Here is an 18419-nt window from a genome sequence, read left to right as displayed (position 1 = left end):
AGGAACTTACAGCTCTTTTGGGCAAGGGAGCTATAGAAAGGGTCCCAGTTTCAGAAGTAGACAGTGAATGTTATTCCCGCTACTTTCTGATTCCAAAGAAGAACAAATGGTTGTGGCCAATTTTGGATCTTCGAACTGTCAATCTCTTCTTCAATAAGAAAGAGTTCAAGATGCTCACTCTGGCTCAGGTCTTGTCTGCCCTCGACCATGAAGACTGGATGGTAGCGTTGGATCTGTAGGATGTGTATTTTCACATCCCCATCCTGCCAGACCACAGGCGTTATCTGCGGATCAAGGTAGGCCGTGAGCACTTTCATTTTACCGTGCTCCTCTTCGGCCTTACCAGTGCCCCTCTGGTGTTCACCAAGGTGATGGCGGTGGTCGCAGCTCATCTGCGCAGGTTATTAGTGTCAGTCTTCCCTACCTTGACGACTTTCCTGTTGAAGGCGTCCTCGCCCCAGGCAGTCATCTCCCACCTTCAGACTACGGCGGACCGCCTGCATTGGCTGGGGGTTCTACAAACGTGCCAAAGTCACACCTGACTCCTTCTCAGACGCTCCCTTTCAATGGGGCATTTCTTGACACAGTGCAATTTCGGGCCATCCTCCCAAGCAGCGAGTCCAGGATATTCAGGTTATGATTCCGATGTTTTAGCCTCTATCCTGCATTTCGGTGAGACTTACTCTGAGACTGTTGGGCTTCATGTTACAACAAACAATTGAATGAATAGCCAGAAACCGGTCCTAGGATGCTTGATTCCGGTCCAGGGAAGACATGGCTTGGCAGTTCGGGCTGGACTGTTCCCATGAGGCACAGGGTCAAGACTGATTTGCATATGGCCTAAACTGGGGTGGCGTAGTGGGCAAAAGAACGATGGATTTAACCCAGATCTCTTGACTGGGGGAGAATGTCTGCATTGTCAGCATTCCGTCCATCATTGTTTGTTGTTGGGCTTCATGGCCTCCTGCATCCTGTTGGTAAAGCATGCCAGGTGGCGTATGTAGGCTCTGTAGTGTGACCTGAATTACCAGTGGGAACAGCATCGAGGAAATCTCACGGACATGGTCCAGACCTCGGAAGGAACTGCGAGAGATCTGCAGTGGTGGTTGATGAACCACGATTGGACCAATGGCAGACACCTCTCCCTTCTACCAACCAGGTCTCCTTCATGACAGATGTGTCACTTCTGGGATGGGGTGGGCCATCTGGTTGAGATGGAGATCAGGGGATACCGGTCTCAGGCGCAGACTGGGCTCCACATACATTTTTTTGAGCTCTGGGTGTTTCGATTGGCATTAAAGGCATTTCTTCCCTCTGTCAAAGGGAATCTGGTGCAAGTGTTCACGGACAGCACCACTGCCATGTGCTACTGCAACATGCAGGGAAGGGTGGGGCCGTGGACCCTTTGTCGAGAGGTCCTGCGTCTCTAGACATGGGTGGAACGGCATTGCACATCCCTGGTGGTACAGCACCTGGCAGGTTCACTGAACGCCAGAACGGGCGAACTCCGCTGTCAATACCTAGCGGATCACGAATGGGGTCTCTGGTCGGGGTGGCGCAAGGTCTCTTTCAGCAGTGGGGAGAACCTTGGTTAGATTTGTTTGCCTCCGAAGAGAACACACAGTGTCTGCAGCTGCGCACTGTAGTTTCCAAGGCAGCTTTTGCTCGGTGACACCTTTTTTCGCGAGTTGAGCTCAGGCCTGCTGTACGCCTTTCCACCCATACCACTCCTGCCCCGGGTTCTGAAGACGATGAGGAGCAACCGGGCACAAGTTATCCTTGTGGCTCTGAACTGGGCAAGGAGAGTCTGGTATGCAGAACTTCTCAGAATGAGCATTGATCCTCCGATCAGGCTGCCCCTTCAGGAGGATCTTCTGTCGCAGCAGCAGTGGAGGGTCCTCCATCCGAACCTAGGAACTCTGCACCTCCAAGCGTGGAGATTGAGCGGTGACAGTTCATGGCTTTTGACCTTCCTCCCGAAGTCTGTAATGTTATTCTGGCGGCAAGGCAGCCCTCCACTAAGACAGTATGTGAATGCAGTTGGCAGAACTTTGTATTATACTGTACAGAAAGTTCTATTGACCCTCTTTCTGCTTCTCTTTCTACTGTCCTTTTGTTCATTCTTATTCTTGCCCACCAGAACTCTGCTTTGGGAACTCTCAAGGGTTACCTTTCTGCTCTGTCTGCTTTTTTGCGGCTGCCAGACCAGCCCTCTGTTCAAATCTCCCATTGTACATAGATTTCTGAAAGGGCTGGCCCACCTGTTTCCACCTACATACTTGTTATGCTACAGTGGGACCTTAATTTGGTGCTCACCTATCTGATGTTCACTTCCTTTGAGCCTTTACACAATTGTCCTCTCCGCCTGTTGACCATCAAAACAGCATTCTTGGTGGCATTTCCATCGGCCCGGAGGGTGAGTGAGCTGCAGGTGTTATCTTGCTCGACTCCTTATCTTATGTCCTTTCCGGACAAGGTGGTGCTTTGCACTTGGGCATCCTTTTTACCAAAGGTTGTGACCCTTTTCCATCTGGGTCAGTCTGTCACGTTGCCCACCAAGTTTGACCCCCGCATCCTTCTAAGGAAGAGGAGTGTCTCCACCGGCTGGACCCTAAAAGAGCGTTGTTCTACCTTGACCGCAAAAAAGAGTTCCGGGTGGATGACCAACCTTTTGTGGGGTACGTGGGAGCGAAGAAGGGCAGTGCAGAAAAGGACCATCTCTCGCTGGGTCGTTCTCTGCATCAAGATCTGTTATACCCTGACAAAGAAGCAGCACCTTGAGGGATTAAGGGCCCCTTCCACCAGGGGAAAGGCTGTGACTAGGACCTTGGCTTGGGGTGTCCCAGTCCAAAACATTTGGCATTTGTCAGGCAGCAACGTGGGCATCTTTGCACACGTTTGCAAAACACTACTGCTTAGAGGGTCAGGTTCACATGGACGGGCACTTTGCCCTTCGGTCCTGCAGGACTTCCTAGTATAGGATATGGGTCCGCAACCCACTGCTGGGATGGTATGGCTTGAGTATCTAATTCAGCTGTAAGGAATCTGCAGCTAGAAGTCACTATCAGACGAACAAGTTACTTACTTTCTGTGAAGCATTATCTAGCTGCATGTTCCTTACACCCCCACCCATGCCTCCCCGTTTGCGGACTAATATAGTAGCGCTAGGGTGACACTCCTTTTCAGGGCCCTAGTATTGCGCACGACTACGCAAGTTACTTCGTGGGTCTGCGCTTCTGGTGTGGAAAAGATCAAAAGTACTGACATCCACATGCCTGGGTGGCGTCGATATAGGCACTGCGACATCATACCCAATGCTGCTGATGACTTCACATGGAGCTGAATGGTGACACCGAAAGCATCGCGCAAGGGGTATTTCTCACCAAAAGTTTCCTGATCCTGCTTGACCCCTGAGAAATTCAAAGATAAAGAATCTGCAGCTAGATAGTCTCTACCAGATAATGCGTTACCGAAGGTAAGTAACTTCTTTAAACCAAAAGTAATGCTTTGGCTCAGAACATTGGCGTATCTGAAGGGGCCAGACTAATGTATGATCTGGAAAGTATTGATTTCTCATTAAGAGGCAAATTGCTTGATTGATTATAACAATGTATTGAAAAATGTGCCTAAATGGTAGTACTCTGGGTGACATACCTATTTCACAAAGAATGTTGAAGGACATGAGACCAGGATAGGTTCCCAGAGCAATGTACTGTATATAGTTTATCGACTTAAAATAAGATGCATGTGACCAAGCAAACAGTCTCTTCTACAGGAATACTATACATTGGCCATCACCATAATGCATAAAAGAAAGTTTGACTCTCTGATCTTACATATCTCTTTTCTGCCTTCCCGGTTGTCTCCTGCTTTCTTCTTATGCAGCCAATATTCTACCAACCTTCAATTTCATTGTGTCTTTCAGTCATAAACTAATCTGCCCCCCCATTGAGGTATCTCTTTTTTCAGACAGTCTTTGCAGTTTTTGCGTGAGAATCCACACTATGCACGCAGGGGTTAACTGGCTAGCATAGCGTTCTTAGGCTTACACCATGATTCTGAAAGATTTTTCATGCATTTAGTTTGCCATACTATAGCCATACCACTAGAACTTGCCCACATGAGATGCACCGTTTAGTATAGCCTATTACGGCTTGCACTATATTGACTCGCTCTTTCATGCGAGTTTTCGAGGCTGCCATATTATGATAACACCATTGAGCTTTTGTTAATGTCTGCAGTGCCACACAATTGATCAAGTAACATCTGGTTTCTAGGACAATGTATCTGGAGCTTTTTTTTATTCCGGTTACCTTTTCTTTGTTGTGCTTCTCCTCAGTCTTACGGGTACTGGACCACAACCTTTGGACCCTAGGAGTGTGCGCAAGTGTGTGTAATGCATGAATGTATAAGTGTTTTCTCACTTACTTAAAACATTGTGCATTTCGCAAATAGCATACCCATAGACAATACTTATATAGGAATCTGTTAGTTTGAGGTCCTGAGGAAAGCCACAAGACTCTGTGAGGGTTGAGATGCCTGAAACACTATTATGGATGATGTTTGGGAGGGGTGTCCCTAACCTGTCCCCATTGACATCCCACCGGGTTTTAACCTTACCTTAGTACTAGTTGAGACATAATTTAAATCTTTTGGGTTACCAGAGGTAATTTTATTATCCTTAGACAGATCCCACTGGATATTCCCCTTTGAAGTGCTCTCTCCCCTGAGAGGTTTCGTCTTCCCAGACAGACTGGGTGTTCTAGGTGAGGACTCCATGATGAGGCATGCCACTAGCGGAAACACTAGTGAGTAAGAGCCCTTATAAAAAAATCTGAAGGCTTCCTTGATAAGAGAGGCGTCTTAGTGGCAACACTTCCCCTTTAATTATTTTGCCTACATTTGGAAGTTTAGTAGTCCCATTCTCAACACTTCTAACTTTCCTTTTTCTTGATTATATTAGAACTTTTTTAATACCCTGCACCCTGCTTTTGTAGGACCTACACTAGAGGTGACTTATCAGGTACAGACCTCCCTTCTTAATAATGTAAGAGGCTTACCTTGCCAGGGCAAACTGTTTTTTTCTTTTTTATAAACTGCACACACAGGCTGCAATTTCATGCCTAAGATCTGTTTAAATGGCTACCTAAGTGGGTAGCAAAATCAATGCTGCAGTCCCACTAGTAGCATTTAATTTTAAATTACAGGCCCTTGGCATTTGTAGTTTCCACTTTACCACTTTATCACGGACTTACAAGTAAATTAAATAGACCAATTGGGTGTAAGCCAATTCTACCATCTTTTAATAAGAGAGCACGTGCACTCTACACATTTTATCACTTCTAACCAGTGCTAGAGTCCTAAAGCCAGCAAAAACAAAGTAGCAAAACAGGAGGTTGAAGGCAAAAAGTTAGGGGAGAGTCACGTCAAAGATGTCAGGTCTAACAATACACATCAGCCTCTACTATGTACAACCCAAATCGAGCAAGAAAAACACTAGCCTGTGTACAACTGAAACATCCTTCTCAAGTGATGAAGATCACTCCCAATCCCACCCCTCTGCCCTTGGCTTCCTGCCCACCCACCTGTGATATTGTACAGGCTACATGAGTTTTATTCCTAGCAATGCCTAAAAGCAAATTCCTCGCAATGCCTAAAAGCAAACAAGATGCCCACCCTGCCTTTGGAAACTGCTATTTGCTTGCCTTTCATGCCTGGCATGTATGCAGTGAGCTTCTGCTCTACCCCAGCTCTCAACGGACAGCTTGTCTGAGCTGCAATGACAAACCTCTTAGTCAAAATAAATCTGCATTGTCAAATGTAAAAAGTAATTTCTAATGGTGGATTTGAGGATATAAGCTCTGCATTTGATGATGTAGTTAATGTTCTGTGCAAACGATAATTTTATTTCTCTGGTTTTAGGTTTTTTGTTGATGAGTCATCATGTTGCTTAATTTGTTATAAAGAGGATTTCTGAAATTAATAGACTTTTCACAGAAGGGTCCTACCTGAACAGGTTGGCAACTGGAAGTGTTAATGAGGTTAAATCATAAGACGTGCGAATCCTTAGTAAAGGGGAATAACTTTATGTATTGCATTGAAAAGGCTACCTAAAATGGCGCAAAAATAGTCCTTTCCACTAAACAAAACGCGCGAAAAATAAACCCTGTGTGCAGTAATATTTCTGAAATATTTTCAAATGAGCTGAATTTATTCTTAATTACGATTCTTTTCATAATTTTTTTCTACTGTACTCTGTTCTCTCTGTACCTAATGTTTATATTATATATATATATGTGTTATGCAATCTCTAACAATAAAATCGATTCATTGCCATCTTTGGTTTTGTTGGAATTCCTTTTCACTTCAGTGTATTTTCCCTTCAGGATACTGGACTTTATTATGACCGCTATCTCAGGGAGGTGATTGATGTGCTAGAGACAGACCAGCATTTCAGAGAAAAGCTTCAAACAGCAGATCTTGATGATATTAAGGTATGTAAAAATATGGACAGGCGTCGCAGAAAGGGTGTTTTGGAATGGAAGGCACCAAGGATTCTAAGTGATCTATTTTTTTGTTTTTCCTTCTTAGAGTGGGAAACTTGCTGGAGAACTTGACCTGGTTAGTCACCAAGTGAGGACAAAACTAGATGAATTGAAGCGGCAGGAAGTAGCAAGGCTGCGGATGTTGCTTAAAGCCAAAATGGATTCTACGGAAGGTAAGTGTCTGCAGCCAACACTTCATGAAAGTAGCTGACAGCATCCCTGCTGAGAACCACTCTAAATGTACGTTTTGTAGTAGTGGCAGTAGATGTAGCTACATTGGTCTTTGTAGAAATTAACTTTGAGGAACAGCATATACAATATCGGTGCCATCAAAAAAATAATAATAACATAAATCATATTATATAATGAGTTTTGAGATCGCGTCCTCAGACGTTGCTCTTTTGGAGTGCCATTCACACTTTAGTACAATCCAAAGTACAGCATACATAGAGTTGGGAAGTTGGTTAGCCCTTTTGAGCCAATGGCATGTTGGCAGTATCAGTCAAATTTTGTATCCGTCCATGAGACCGTCATTTTGGCTTGACAGAAAGTGTGTGAGACAGCATTTTCCCTACTTACTGCCACTTTTCGCATCCAGCGGTCACAGACACCGAGGCAAAGGACTCTGCCTCAGCAAAGGCCGATCAAGAGAAGAAGAAATTAATGGGTTTCCTGTTGTGTGCACCACAATTCTCACTTTTTCACATTGTTACAGATCCTGGGTGTTCACTAGAGATGGCTTCTTGAGCTTTTTTGCAATTCTTTGCCTTTTAATGGTATCCTTTTACTAACTTAAACATAACAAGGCCATTGACAGGACCATGTATTGTATGGTATGGGTCAGGTGTCGACAACCTTTTCTATACTGAGAGCTACTTATGTTCATTGAAACGCATTGAGAGCTACGAACATTAATCGTGTTGTATACTTTACGTTTTTTTTAATGTGTAATAATTAAAGCAAGCTTACTAATTTAATAACCTGGACGGCACACAGGTAAGCTACTCATAGGTAGATAGAGAGCTACAGTACCTCACAAGCTACTAGTTGGGAGACCCATGGTATGGATAATGCTAGCACCTAGCCGAGCTGGTGCATGTGGAGATTGCTAGAACAAGCTCTTCTTAAAAGGCCTGCTGTACTTAGTGAGCAGTGACTGATGTTCGAAGGAGGGGTGGGGTGGTACTTGAAGTAGGGGCAGTACCAGTGCTTCTCAGCAGGTCTGCACATAATTGCCAGCTGTTTTGAGCAGTAATCGGCTTGTGAAGTAATGGTACAGCTCATAGATTCAGCTCAGTCATTTTGCTGCTTTTTTTAAATCCACCATTGGATCTCAGTTTTCACTTCCTCCGAAAGAGGAACAAATTGGGAATAAGTGAGACCCTTGCGTAGATGAGCACTCTTGAGGCTCCCTAAGAGCGCGATAATGCTAAGGGCCCAGAACAATGGCCTGTATTGATGAGTAAAGAAGACCTGCTATTCTGGCTAGGTGATGTAGAGAGATAGTGGTCTTGGATAGAGTACGTTTGAGCTTGTGTTTGATCTTGCAGAGCTTTTGAGAAGGAAGATTTAGAGTTGAGTTGATGGAATCCACTGTAAACCCCAGAAGCTGAATCTTCTGAGAAGGGAAGAGAACTGACTTTATTTTGTTGATCATAAATCCAAGACAGACCGAAAGGGAGGGAGGTATAATTAAAAAATCGGAGACCTCAACTGGGACTGTAGAAAGTGTCTATGGGGTGGGTAAATGGGGATCGTGAGATACACATCCCTGGGATCCAACCTTACCATCCAGTTCTGATCCTGCAGCAGATGAACTTCTTCCATCTTGAAGTGGCGGTATACCGTTGAATTCCCTTAGATTTATAACTGGGCGATCACCCCCATCCAATTTATCTACCAGGAATAGTTTGCTGAGGAAGCCAAGGGGGTGAAGGGAAGTTGGTACGATAGCCCCCTTCGTTAATAGACTGGTGATCTCTCCATCCACTAATGTCATCTGATCTGCCAGAATGCATAGAGGTTTGGGACGGGAGGGTTGAAACGGAGAGTCATAGAACTCTATTTGGAAACCTTGGATTGTTTGAAGGACCCAAGCATCAGTGGTCAGGGTTGCCCAATTGTGGGAGAAAAATCCCAGCCAGCCCCAGTCTTGATCCCCTCTGGGTTCTGAACACTCACCTAGTGGAGTATTTAAGGACCCATTGTCTCTTCCTCTGGCACCTCTCTGACGAGGATACGATCTTATTGGGTAGAAGTTCTCAAATTTGGCTGGATCTTGCCATTGTTCTCCTTTGTGGGAGGGTTGGATGTAAGTGCTGCCGGTTGAGCGCCCCCTGCAAAGACCGGCTCTGGTAAAAACACAAGGTGTGAATATAGTTTTAATGGAGGATTGCGTTTCATCAAGGGAATTGAATGTTAACAAATTTCTCTAATTCTTTCACAAAGGGTTCTCCAAAAAGTTACCCTATGCTGGAGAAACTGGTTCAGCACCAATTGACCACTTTTATCGATCAGAACAACGCCCTTCATGACACTCAATCAGGCTTTCGAGCAGGCCGTAGTACGGAGACCGCTCTCCTTGAGGTGGCAGAGTCTGTTAGATGGTCACTGGATGCAGGAGCATCAGCATTGCTGGTGCTCCTGGATTTATCCGCCGCTTTTGATACGGTGGACCATGCTATATTGGTCCAGCGACTCCTGTGTGCAGGCTTTGGCGGGAAGGTATTAAGGTGGTTATCTTCCTACCTGACTGGTCGCACACAGAGAGTTGCTCTTCAACCTTTTGAAGCTAAACCAAAACAGCTTAGCTGCGGCGTCCCCCAGGGATCTGCTTTAAGCCCCTTACTTTTTAATCTTTACCTCGCTCCACTGTTCTCCCCTATCTCCAACTGGGGGGTGAAAGCAATCTCCTATGCTGATGACACCCAGTTGGTTTTTCCATTTAAGGAACGTTCAGTGGATGCTTTTAAGAACTTTAAGGGCTGTCTGCGCGACATAGCGCTGTGGATGAATACAAATAAATTAAAACTTAATGCTGGGAAAACTGAAGTGCTGTTTTTTGGCAAGGGCCACATACCAGATCCAGAGTTGTGGTGGCCGCCTGAATTGGGCACACCACCCACTCCTTCCTGTCACATCCGTAATTTGGGAGTGAGATGGGAGGCGGACCTTTCCTTTTCAGCCCAGATACAGCAGGTGTCGTCCATCTGTTTTAGTAAATTAAAAAACCTTCGGAAAGTTTTACATTTTGTACCGGAGGAATGCCGCAAAACCATAGTACATGCCATAGTTACATCTAGGCTTGACTATGCGAATAGCCTCTATCTTGGCCTGCCCAAATATGCCATTGGTCGCCTTCAGATGGTACAGAATGCGGCTGCGAGATTGGTTCGGCGAATCCCTTTCCGCCACCATGTCTCTCCGCATCTACAGAAGCTTCACTGGCTCCCCGTGGAGAAAAGAATTAAATTTAAGACTCTGACACTGGCATTCCGGGCCATTAATGGAAAATGCCCTGGTTATTTGAAAGAAAGATTCTGTCCATACAGGCAAAACCGGGCACTGCGTTCAAATTCGCAGAACTTGCTATGCACCCCTCGCTTTGTAAAGGCTCGGTTGGGCGGCAGAGCCTTCTCGGTTGGTGCGGCCTCAATGTGGAATGCCCTTCCAGGCTTCTTACGACAGATCAATACGGAGGCTGGTTTTAGAAAAGCCTTAAAAACATGGCTTTTCACGTCAGTTTGATATGGTGTAATCATGTCTACTGTCTTCTTTGGCCTTATTTCTGTCTGATGTGTTCAGCGCCGGGACACCCCTGTTTGGGGTAGCTGTCGCGCTTTATAAGCTTCCGTATTATTATTATTATTATTAGTCGATCTGGCCTCTGAGGTGGAGAGCCCACCCAAATTAGAGTATTTTTATTAGCAGTGACCTATGTATTTATGTAGAAATAGCGCAGTTCGCATTTCCTTAGAGAATCCTGTCCCTCTGCAACCAGCTCGACAGGGCATTCGGTTATTCCAAGGAGTCAAAGTTTTGGTGTCCTCCGGCATATCCAAATTCTGCGCTAATGGACTCATAATGTCTAGCAATTTATTCTGGCATGACCACCAGGACTGACCAATGCCTTTCTTCGGGTCTTTTACAAATGTTGCGAGAAAGGTTGCAATTTTCGCATCCATCTCCAGCGTAAGGCTACTTTCCCATCCAATGCCAGCCAGGGATATTCTGCTCTAAGGCAGCTTTGCACCTCCTTGTCGGACGGCTTCAGCAATATGGCGGCTATGAAGGATGCTACCTTTGGGGCAGGGGTCCATTCCGCTGATCGTGGATGTAAAAGTTCATCAGGATTTAGCATATCCGTACCAGGATCCGTATCAAGAGCGTTCAGACCTGTAGCAGGTAGGGCACCAGAAGGGCGCCAGGGTCTACCAGATTCCCGTCAGAGGTTTGGAGAGTGTCATCCAGATTTACTGGATTAGGGGAGTCCGGAGCAAAGGAAGGTCGCCCTAAATTACTTGATGAGAAGGGTTGAGAGTCCATGAAAGTCTTTTTATAGATGATCAAACACGTCCATATTCACTCCTTTCTCCTCCTTGCACTTTCGTTTGTACTCCTAAACTAATGTGGAAGGCTGCTGTGGAGGGTAAAGGGTCCTGGGGCTCTGTAATTTTTTCCCTCGGTTCGAGGGGTCTTTGGTACTGGGCCTGGAGTTGCTGTATTTTCCTCTCCAAGAGTGCCACCACTTGCGAACTTGCGAAACTACTTTAAATATTGACACATCCATTACTCCTCCTCTACCTCCTCCTCATAATAATCTTAGAAATCCTCCATTTTTGTAATCTATTCAAACAATTCGGAGGAATGGGGAATAACGGAATAGGGGAGTCCCTGTATATTTTATATGTACCAGCAAGGGTTAAATTCAGAGGCCCATGGGCCCGAGACCAGTCCTCCCTGATATGTAGGGGGTGGGTTTGGATGGATGGGTGGATGGGGTGGAGGGGTGGAGGGGTGGGTGGGCTGAGCGTGTCAATTTCACAGCACGTTCCCTTGGCGGTCGGAAGACCGCACCATGTCAAGAGCCCTTCATTCACACAAGCGGCCGTGAAGGAGTGAGCACGTTCCCATGGCCACGCTACAAGGGGGGAAAAAAGCAAATTAGGCACATTGTAAGCTTGCAAGCAAATCAAACATATGATAAGTTTATGAAGCTAGAAGCCTTAAACACATGTTAAACAAGCACAAAACGAGAGGAGAGAAATTTTTTTTATCTCAGACTGCTGGAGCAGCGAAGAAATAGGAGGATAGAGAGTCCTCCAGGGAAGTTGAATGGAAGGACTTCTCCTGATTGGTGGACATGTAGATGTATTGTCTATTTCCCTAGGATTCATGGGAAATGTAGCTTATTTTACTTTTAATGGCTGCTGGATGTAGTAATGTGAAGAGAGTTGAAACCTAATCCTTGCCTCTGGTCCTGGTATAGGATCATATATACACGTTTGATCAACTTGTATGTATGGATACTTATCTTGCCTTTGTTGCAGGCAATCCTCTGTCAGATCACAGATCTACAATGTGGGACTGTAAACTGACAGCCAATGGGTTTATATGCTGCAGAGGATTGGGCCTGCTTGTCCTGTCATCAAAATAAACATGAACACCTATTTTCCTTGACCCCAAACAATATCTCCTGGGTGTCAGATATGTATTTGTATAGCATTTCTACCCTTAGTATGAGCTCTGAGCTTTTTAGGGATCTGGATGTCATGTATGGTTTTGGCATTCTCATTTCCTAGTGGTCTGTCAACACTGTATTTGGTTATGGTTAAGTGTGGTCAAAGGATGAACTGATTTACCTGTAAGGCACACTGACCTCACAGTAGACAGACTTTCCTTTTTGTACATCGTGATGACATAATATTTGGCGAACTATACTTCTAGTTGGGCTTGATTACATTATGAGGGACAGACTGACATAAACCAAGGGCATGATGGTAGCAAAAGTAGACTGATAGTCTAATAGGACATCATGACTTTGGCAGAGAGTGCACTAACATAATAGAAAATGAAAGAAGCATAGCACAGACTTACTTTAATATAAAGTATTGATATCATCAGTATAGGGCAAACTGACATTACCACAGAACATAACTGTATTCTATTGCATCATTAATATAGTGATTTCAATCTCTTACAGGTTTCCAAAGCTGACATAATTGCAGTACGGATTAACACTACCACAGTACATAATGACAGCTTTTGAAGAGTGGTGTAATCTGTCTCCATCCTCCATACACACACAGTCACCCATTCATTCATCAAACCCTCCACTCCTGCATGCACATAATATGCAACTGAACGCAATCCATAAAGATTCTTTCACTTATAAAATAGCCAGACTTCTTGTTTTTTTCAAAGCTTACTTAAGTTATTAATTGAGTTGTGGTAAAAGTCCATCTGTTCCCTAACTGAGCTAAGGGATACATTTCTTGCACGAACTAAACCAGTAAGTCATGATCCGTTACAGCTGGTGCCTTATACAGCAGTACTAATTATACGGTTCTGCATTGCATTTGTTTCTATATTGTATTTAAGAGAAACGCTACCTTTTTCCTTTTTTTGTATAACGTGTACTACTCTCCCTGACTTCAGTAAGGGTTGTCACACGATTTAGCCCTAGTGTTGTGGACCACAATTGGTTTACTCCATTTTGGGACTGGCTATTGCTGTTGTCTATTGCTGTTGTCTTGTTAAAGATAGTCTACATATATGACTGATTCGAAAGTGATATTTCCTCATTGTAGGATCGTAAATTAACGCAGGCAATCCTGTGTCTTTCAAAGATCTCGAGGCTTCCAACCCTATGATGCCTTGTACTGGAAAGTGCCTCTCATTCGTTGCTTAACAAACCTTTTCTGTTCGGTAGACCTATTTTGTGAAGTCAGGTTATAGTCCGTGTTACTCTTATTTAAAGAAGTAATAGAAGATAAAATCAGAAATTTCTTTTTTCATTGAGTTTTGTGTAGTGATAGCACATTTAAAATACATTCCAAAAACGAATCTGCATTGGAAAATGTTTATTTCTGTTTGGCAGTCCATCTTCCCCTTCTGGACCTTCCCAGATTTACCTCTCTATCTTTGATGCTCCTGTTGCTTGTTGACTTCCTGTCCTCTTTTTTTTTTTTTCCAGGACTGCTATTTTCTTACTGGAGCGATAATTGGGTTCCTTAGTGTGAACTACCTCTAATCTTGAAATGCACCTCCTCTCCTTTTTGCTGTCATCTAAATTATTCGAATACTCCATGTCAGTTACTCTACTGTTTAGTAAATTCGACTTGGGGCTCTTATGTAAACTTTGGTGGACAAAGTACAGACCCCCATGGTGGCGGAGGACCTTACCTCCACCATCCTTACGGACTACTGTCTGCCAAATTTAGAGATGTTCACTAGCCCAGCGTTCAATTCAACCTCTATTACTGCAGTTCCCTTCAGTGTACAAAATAGTTAATGAACAACTGCTGTCCGTTTTGTTGGCCGTTCACCAAACTTTCTCTCGGAGTGTGGGGGTCATTCTTGTGTGTATATATATATATGCCCCTTACTGTTTTATGTGATGGGCAGGGAAAGAAAAAGCTATTACTTTGTTCACCATAAAAATGGTGGGTGTTGTAATGCCCTTCCTCCTACAGCCCCATCTCAAGTTTGGCTGTTGGAGGAAGCTTTCCGTGGACTGAGCCAATAGATGCTCCATCGGCTGTAAACTGAGTGTGTGCCCGTCTCTAAATGAAGTGAGAGCAGACTAAGAGTTTGTTGGACGGCATTCTCTATCCTGTTTGCAACAGAGTGCCTTTTATGACCAACTCTAAATTTGGCCTTTCTTTTTTGACTATTTGCCAGTGGAACGCTTACGGTGTTCTGTAAACCATCTCTCTATCGGTTACCTACTGAAAGAATTAAAACAATTCATCCTTACTGTATTCATCAACTATAAAGGCTTTTCCAACGATTCAGTTTTGTTTTCACATTGCTGCATTCAGAATTGTTGTATCTGTAATCTTAGTTAATCAGCTGTGCATCATATAGAAACATTTGGTTCTGTCTCTATCCCCGTCCCCCGTCCCCCCTATCACATCTTGCCCAATTTCTTGAACTGCCTCTGCCAGAATCTATGAAAAGAGGCTCACGTAGTCTCTCCACACCTACAATTGATACCTGGGGGTTTACAGTGGCACCACTCACCTCTCCTGCACTGTTTGGTTTATTAGGCTGCAAGTTGTGCAAAACACCACATCGCACCTCTGGGTAGGTCGTAACCTTTGCACCTCAGTTGCTACACACTGTTACATCGTGACTGACCGACAGACAGTTGGAAGGAGTTGTGTATGGTGCATCACTGTACACATTCACAGTGCACTCTTTTTTTCTGTTTAGGAGATTTGTGACCCATGTACCTTCTTGCATTCTCAGATCATCATATCAGAGGTTTCTAATTTCCTCGCTTAAGCTTTCAACTAATTTATTACACCATAATTTCTGTTTGATCCTAACTGTCTTGCACCAGGACCACCTCAGGTAGTAGTGCCCTTTATAAATACTTTTGTTGATTCATTCATCATACTGGCAAAACATCTTTAAAAAAAAAATGAAAAAAACTCTTTCTGAACTACACAATTCTTATCTACAAAGTAACCCTTGCTCAGCTATGACCATTATCCACAGTTTTGCAGCGTGAATCTTTCTGCATTCACTATGATGTGCATTATTCCATGATCTGGTGGTTGGGTCCGGATTCGTAGTCTTTCTTCTTTTTTTAAATTGTTTTTTGTAGCCCAGGTGGGCGTCGACGTCCCACCATTTGGTGTACCTCTCGTGACGTCGGCGTGCTTCCTGCGGAAGTCCCACCTTTGGGTCTCCATCTTCAGATTCTTTTTTCCGCTGTTGGCTCTGGATCGTCAACGAGAAGCTCCAGAGTTTGAACGAAGAAAGAAGAAGAGCACGAGTTTCATCGAAGGAAAATAAAGCAAAGACTACAGAGAGGAAGAACATAGAACCGGGACGACGAAGAAGGAAGAGAACCTCAATCTTCGACGTCCAACGGAGAATGCGCACTCAGGAACTCTGAGCGCAGGAATGGACAAAACACCTTTTAAATTCTGCCGTAACTGCCACCACAAATACGCGCAGAAGGACCAACATCCGGTCTGCAACCTTTGCCTGCCTATCGACCACGAGAGCAAGGACTGCAACGCCTGCTCCGCCTTCACGCTGAAGACCCTCTGGGTGAGAGAGAGGCAGAGGAGAGCCAACTTCAACATGGAAGGCAAGGGTAAGGCCCCGTCTCTGTACGACCTGAGCCTCTCCACCGACGATGAAGACAACATCGCTGAGGGACCTGATGACTTCACGGTCGCAGAGACCGATAAGAAAACGTCTGACAAGGTAGGAGAGACGTCGAGCACAAAACCCCCGAAAGGGCCCCGAAAACCAGACACTGACTCGAAAAAACCAGAGTCAAAGTCCTCGAAAGGCACACTGGCGCCGAAAATTTCGACGATCGCGAGCGGATCCAAGGACGATAGGCCCAGCGGATCCTTCGAGAAGGACTCCCAGGTGCCGAAGACCGCCGAAAAACAAGGTTCGTCGAAACAGGTCCACGAGGTGGGGCATTCGACTTCGAAAGTCAAGGCCACGTCGATGCAAGCTCCATCAAAAAGACCAGCGCTCGACGCCGAACATGCCTCCGAAATGGAGAAGAAAAAGAGAAGGCTCGAGGCGGAGATGGAGAGCATCCTTCAGAGGAAGAAGGAGTTCGATGAAAAGATGAAGAGATTCACAATCCCAGCGTAACCGGCGACGGTTCTCGTCGAAGTCGAGAGTTCGACGCCGAAGAGCAGTCGAAAGCTCCCGAAGAAGATCTCTATTATGAGGGAGAAGAAGAGGAGGAGGAGGAGCAGTCAATCTACGGCTCGGCACCGTCGACGACGCAAGAGCTGGAATGGCAGGACCTCGACGCCGAAAACCCAGAAGAGCCCGTAGAGACATATCCTTCGAGGCCTTCGCCGCCAGATGATATTGGGGCGTACAACATGGTCGTCAAAAGTGCGGCAGCAGCTTTTGGCGTCAAACTAGAGGAGGAGAAACCGAAAGCAGATTTTCTACTCGAAACACTGCTACCCATCCAAACTAGGAGCCAGTTCCTCCCCATGCTCCAAAGTGTGATGAACCAAGGGAAAGAGGTGTTCAAGGACCCAGCAACATGCCGATCCATCACGCCCAGAACAGAAAAGAAATAGAAACACTCCTCACAGGACCCTCCATATATCAAGGGACTCCATTATTGCATCCACGGCCAGAAAAAGGTATAATGTCCCGGCGACCTCGGGGCCACCTCCTGACAAGGAGAGCAGAAGGATGGACCTCACTGGAAAGAAAATAGAGAGGAACGCTGAAATGCACTGGCACATGGCGAACTCAAATGCGCTACTGAACAGGCACCAGTACCAACATTGGGACGAGATGGGGGACCTAATCAAACATCTTCCCGAACAGTACCAACAATGGGCTTCCCATCTAGTGGAAGAGGGTAAGAATATAGCGAACTCATGCCTTAAGACGGCATTGGACGGGGCAGAGACATCAAGCAGACTGATGGCGATAGGAATCACTGAAAGGAGGCAGGCCTGGCTCAGAATTTCAGGATTCAAACAAGAGGTCCAAAATAATATACTGAATGCCCCTTTCAACGGAGAGACACTGTTCGGGGCACCGGTGGATGAGAAGCTCACCCACTCAAAAAAGAGAATGAGACGGCAAGGTCCATGGGGGCCCTGCAATTCAGGGGGATGCGAAGAGGTACCCCGACTCGGAGACCTTACGGAAGGGGAGGTAACCAGCCGGGAACGTCACACCAAAGTTTCCAGCAAGGCCAGCAAGGCGAGAGCCACGGCCAACAGGGGCAGCAGAAACAAAACTGGCAGTACCAGCCTAGAGGCCAGTCCTTTCGGGTAGGGGGAACGGATGAGGACAAAGAAGAAGAGGGGAAGACCAACCCACCTCAAAGTGACTTCGCACGGAGAAGATGGCTCACCCACAATATACCTCCGAGAGTGGAGCACAAAAAGAACAAAATGGGGGGGGGGTACACAAACCAAACGCCTACGAGCATGCAACACCAGTAGGCGGAAGACTGAGGCTTTTCCTTCGGGAATGGCAAAAAATAACTACAGACAAATGGATACTCAACATCATTCAGTACGGATACTGCATAGAGTTGGAAAGGAGCCCTCCAAACAGAAAACCAAAAAGAAGGGAACACTCAAGACAGGAGCTAGCACAACTCGCAGAGGAGGCACTACAGCTGCTCCAAAAGGAGGCAGTAGAACCAGTACCTTTCAAGGAGAGGAACAAAGGAGTGTACTCAAACTCCTTCCTGGTACCAAAGGTGGACGAGACACTAAGACCCATTTTGGATCTACGGTTCCTAAACAAGTACGTAAGGATGCAAAAATTCAAAATGACATCCCTACAAGAACTACTCCCACAGATGGGAGACGGGGACTTCATGTCCACAGTGGATCTCAAAGACGCCTACCTGCACATCCCAATGAACAGGCAGCACAAAAAACAGTTAAGGTTCACAATCAACAAAGATCACTACCAATTCACAACCCTGACATTCGGGCTGAAGTCCGCACCAAGGGTTTTCACAAAATGCCTTGCAGCAGTAGCAGCGTACCTGCGGAGGGAAGGGATTCATGTGTATCCTTACCTCGACGACTGGCTAATAAAAGCAAGTTCACGCGAAAAATGCGAGGAACACGCACAGCGGGTCACAAGGACACAAACGAACCTGGGGTTCTCAATACACTG

General features: G+C 45.5%; 1 protein-coding gene across 4 annotated transcripts in view; it reads left to right on the top strand.

The window, feature by feature from the left end:
* NUCB2 (nucleobindin 2) overlaps window positions 1-18419 on the top strand; it is a 450013-nt gene that overhangs the window by 114329 nt on the left and 317265 nt on the right. For all 4 annotated transcript variants that reach the window (XM_085648078.1, XM_085648079.1, XM_085648080.1 and 1 more), the window contains 2 exons: window positions 6387-6494; window positions 6592-6718. In XM_085648078.1, the coding sequence (XP_085504204.1) occupies window positions 6387-6494; window positions 6592-6718 (235 nt within the window). The remainder of the gene's footprint in view (window positions 1-6386; window positions 6495-6591; window positions 6719-18419) is intronic.

This window comes from Triturus cristatus, chromosome 3_2, assembly GCF_964204655.1.
Source record: "Triturus cristatus chromosome 3_2, aTriCri1.1, whole genome shotgun sequence".
NCBI classification, from domain to species: domain Eukaryota; kingdom Metazoa; phylum Chordata; class Amphibia; order Caudata; family Salamandridae; genus Triturus; species Triturus cristatus.
Note: the sequence above shows the minus strand (reverse complement) of the source record. Positions and strands in the feature narration are given on the sequence as shown.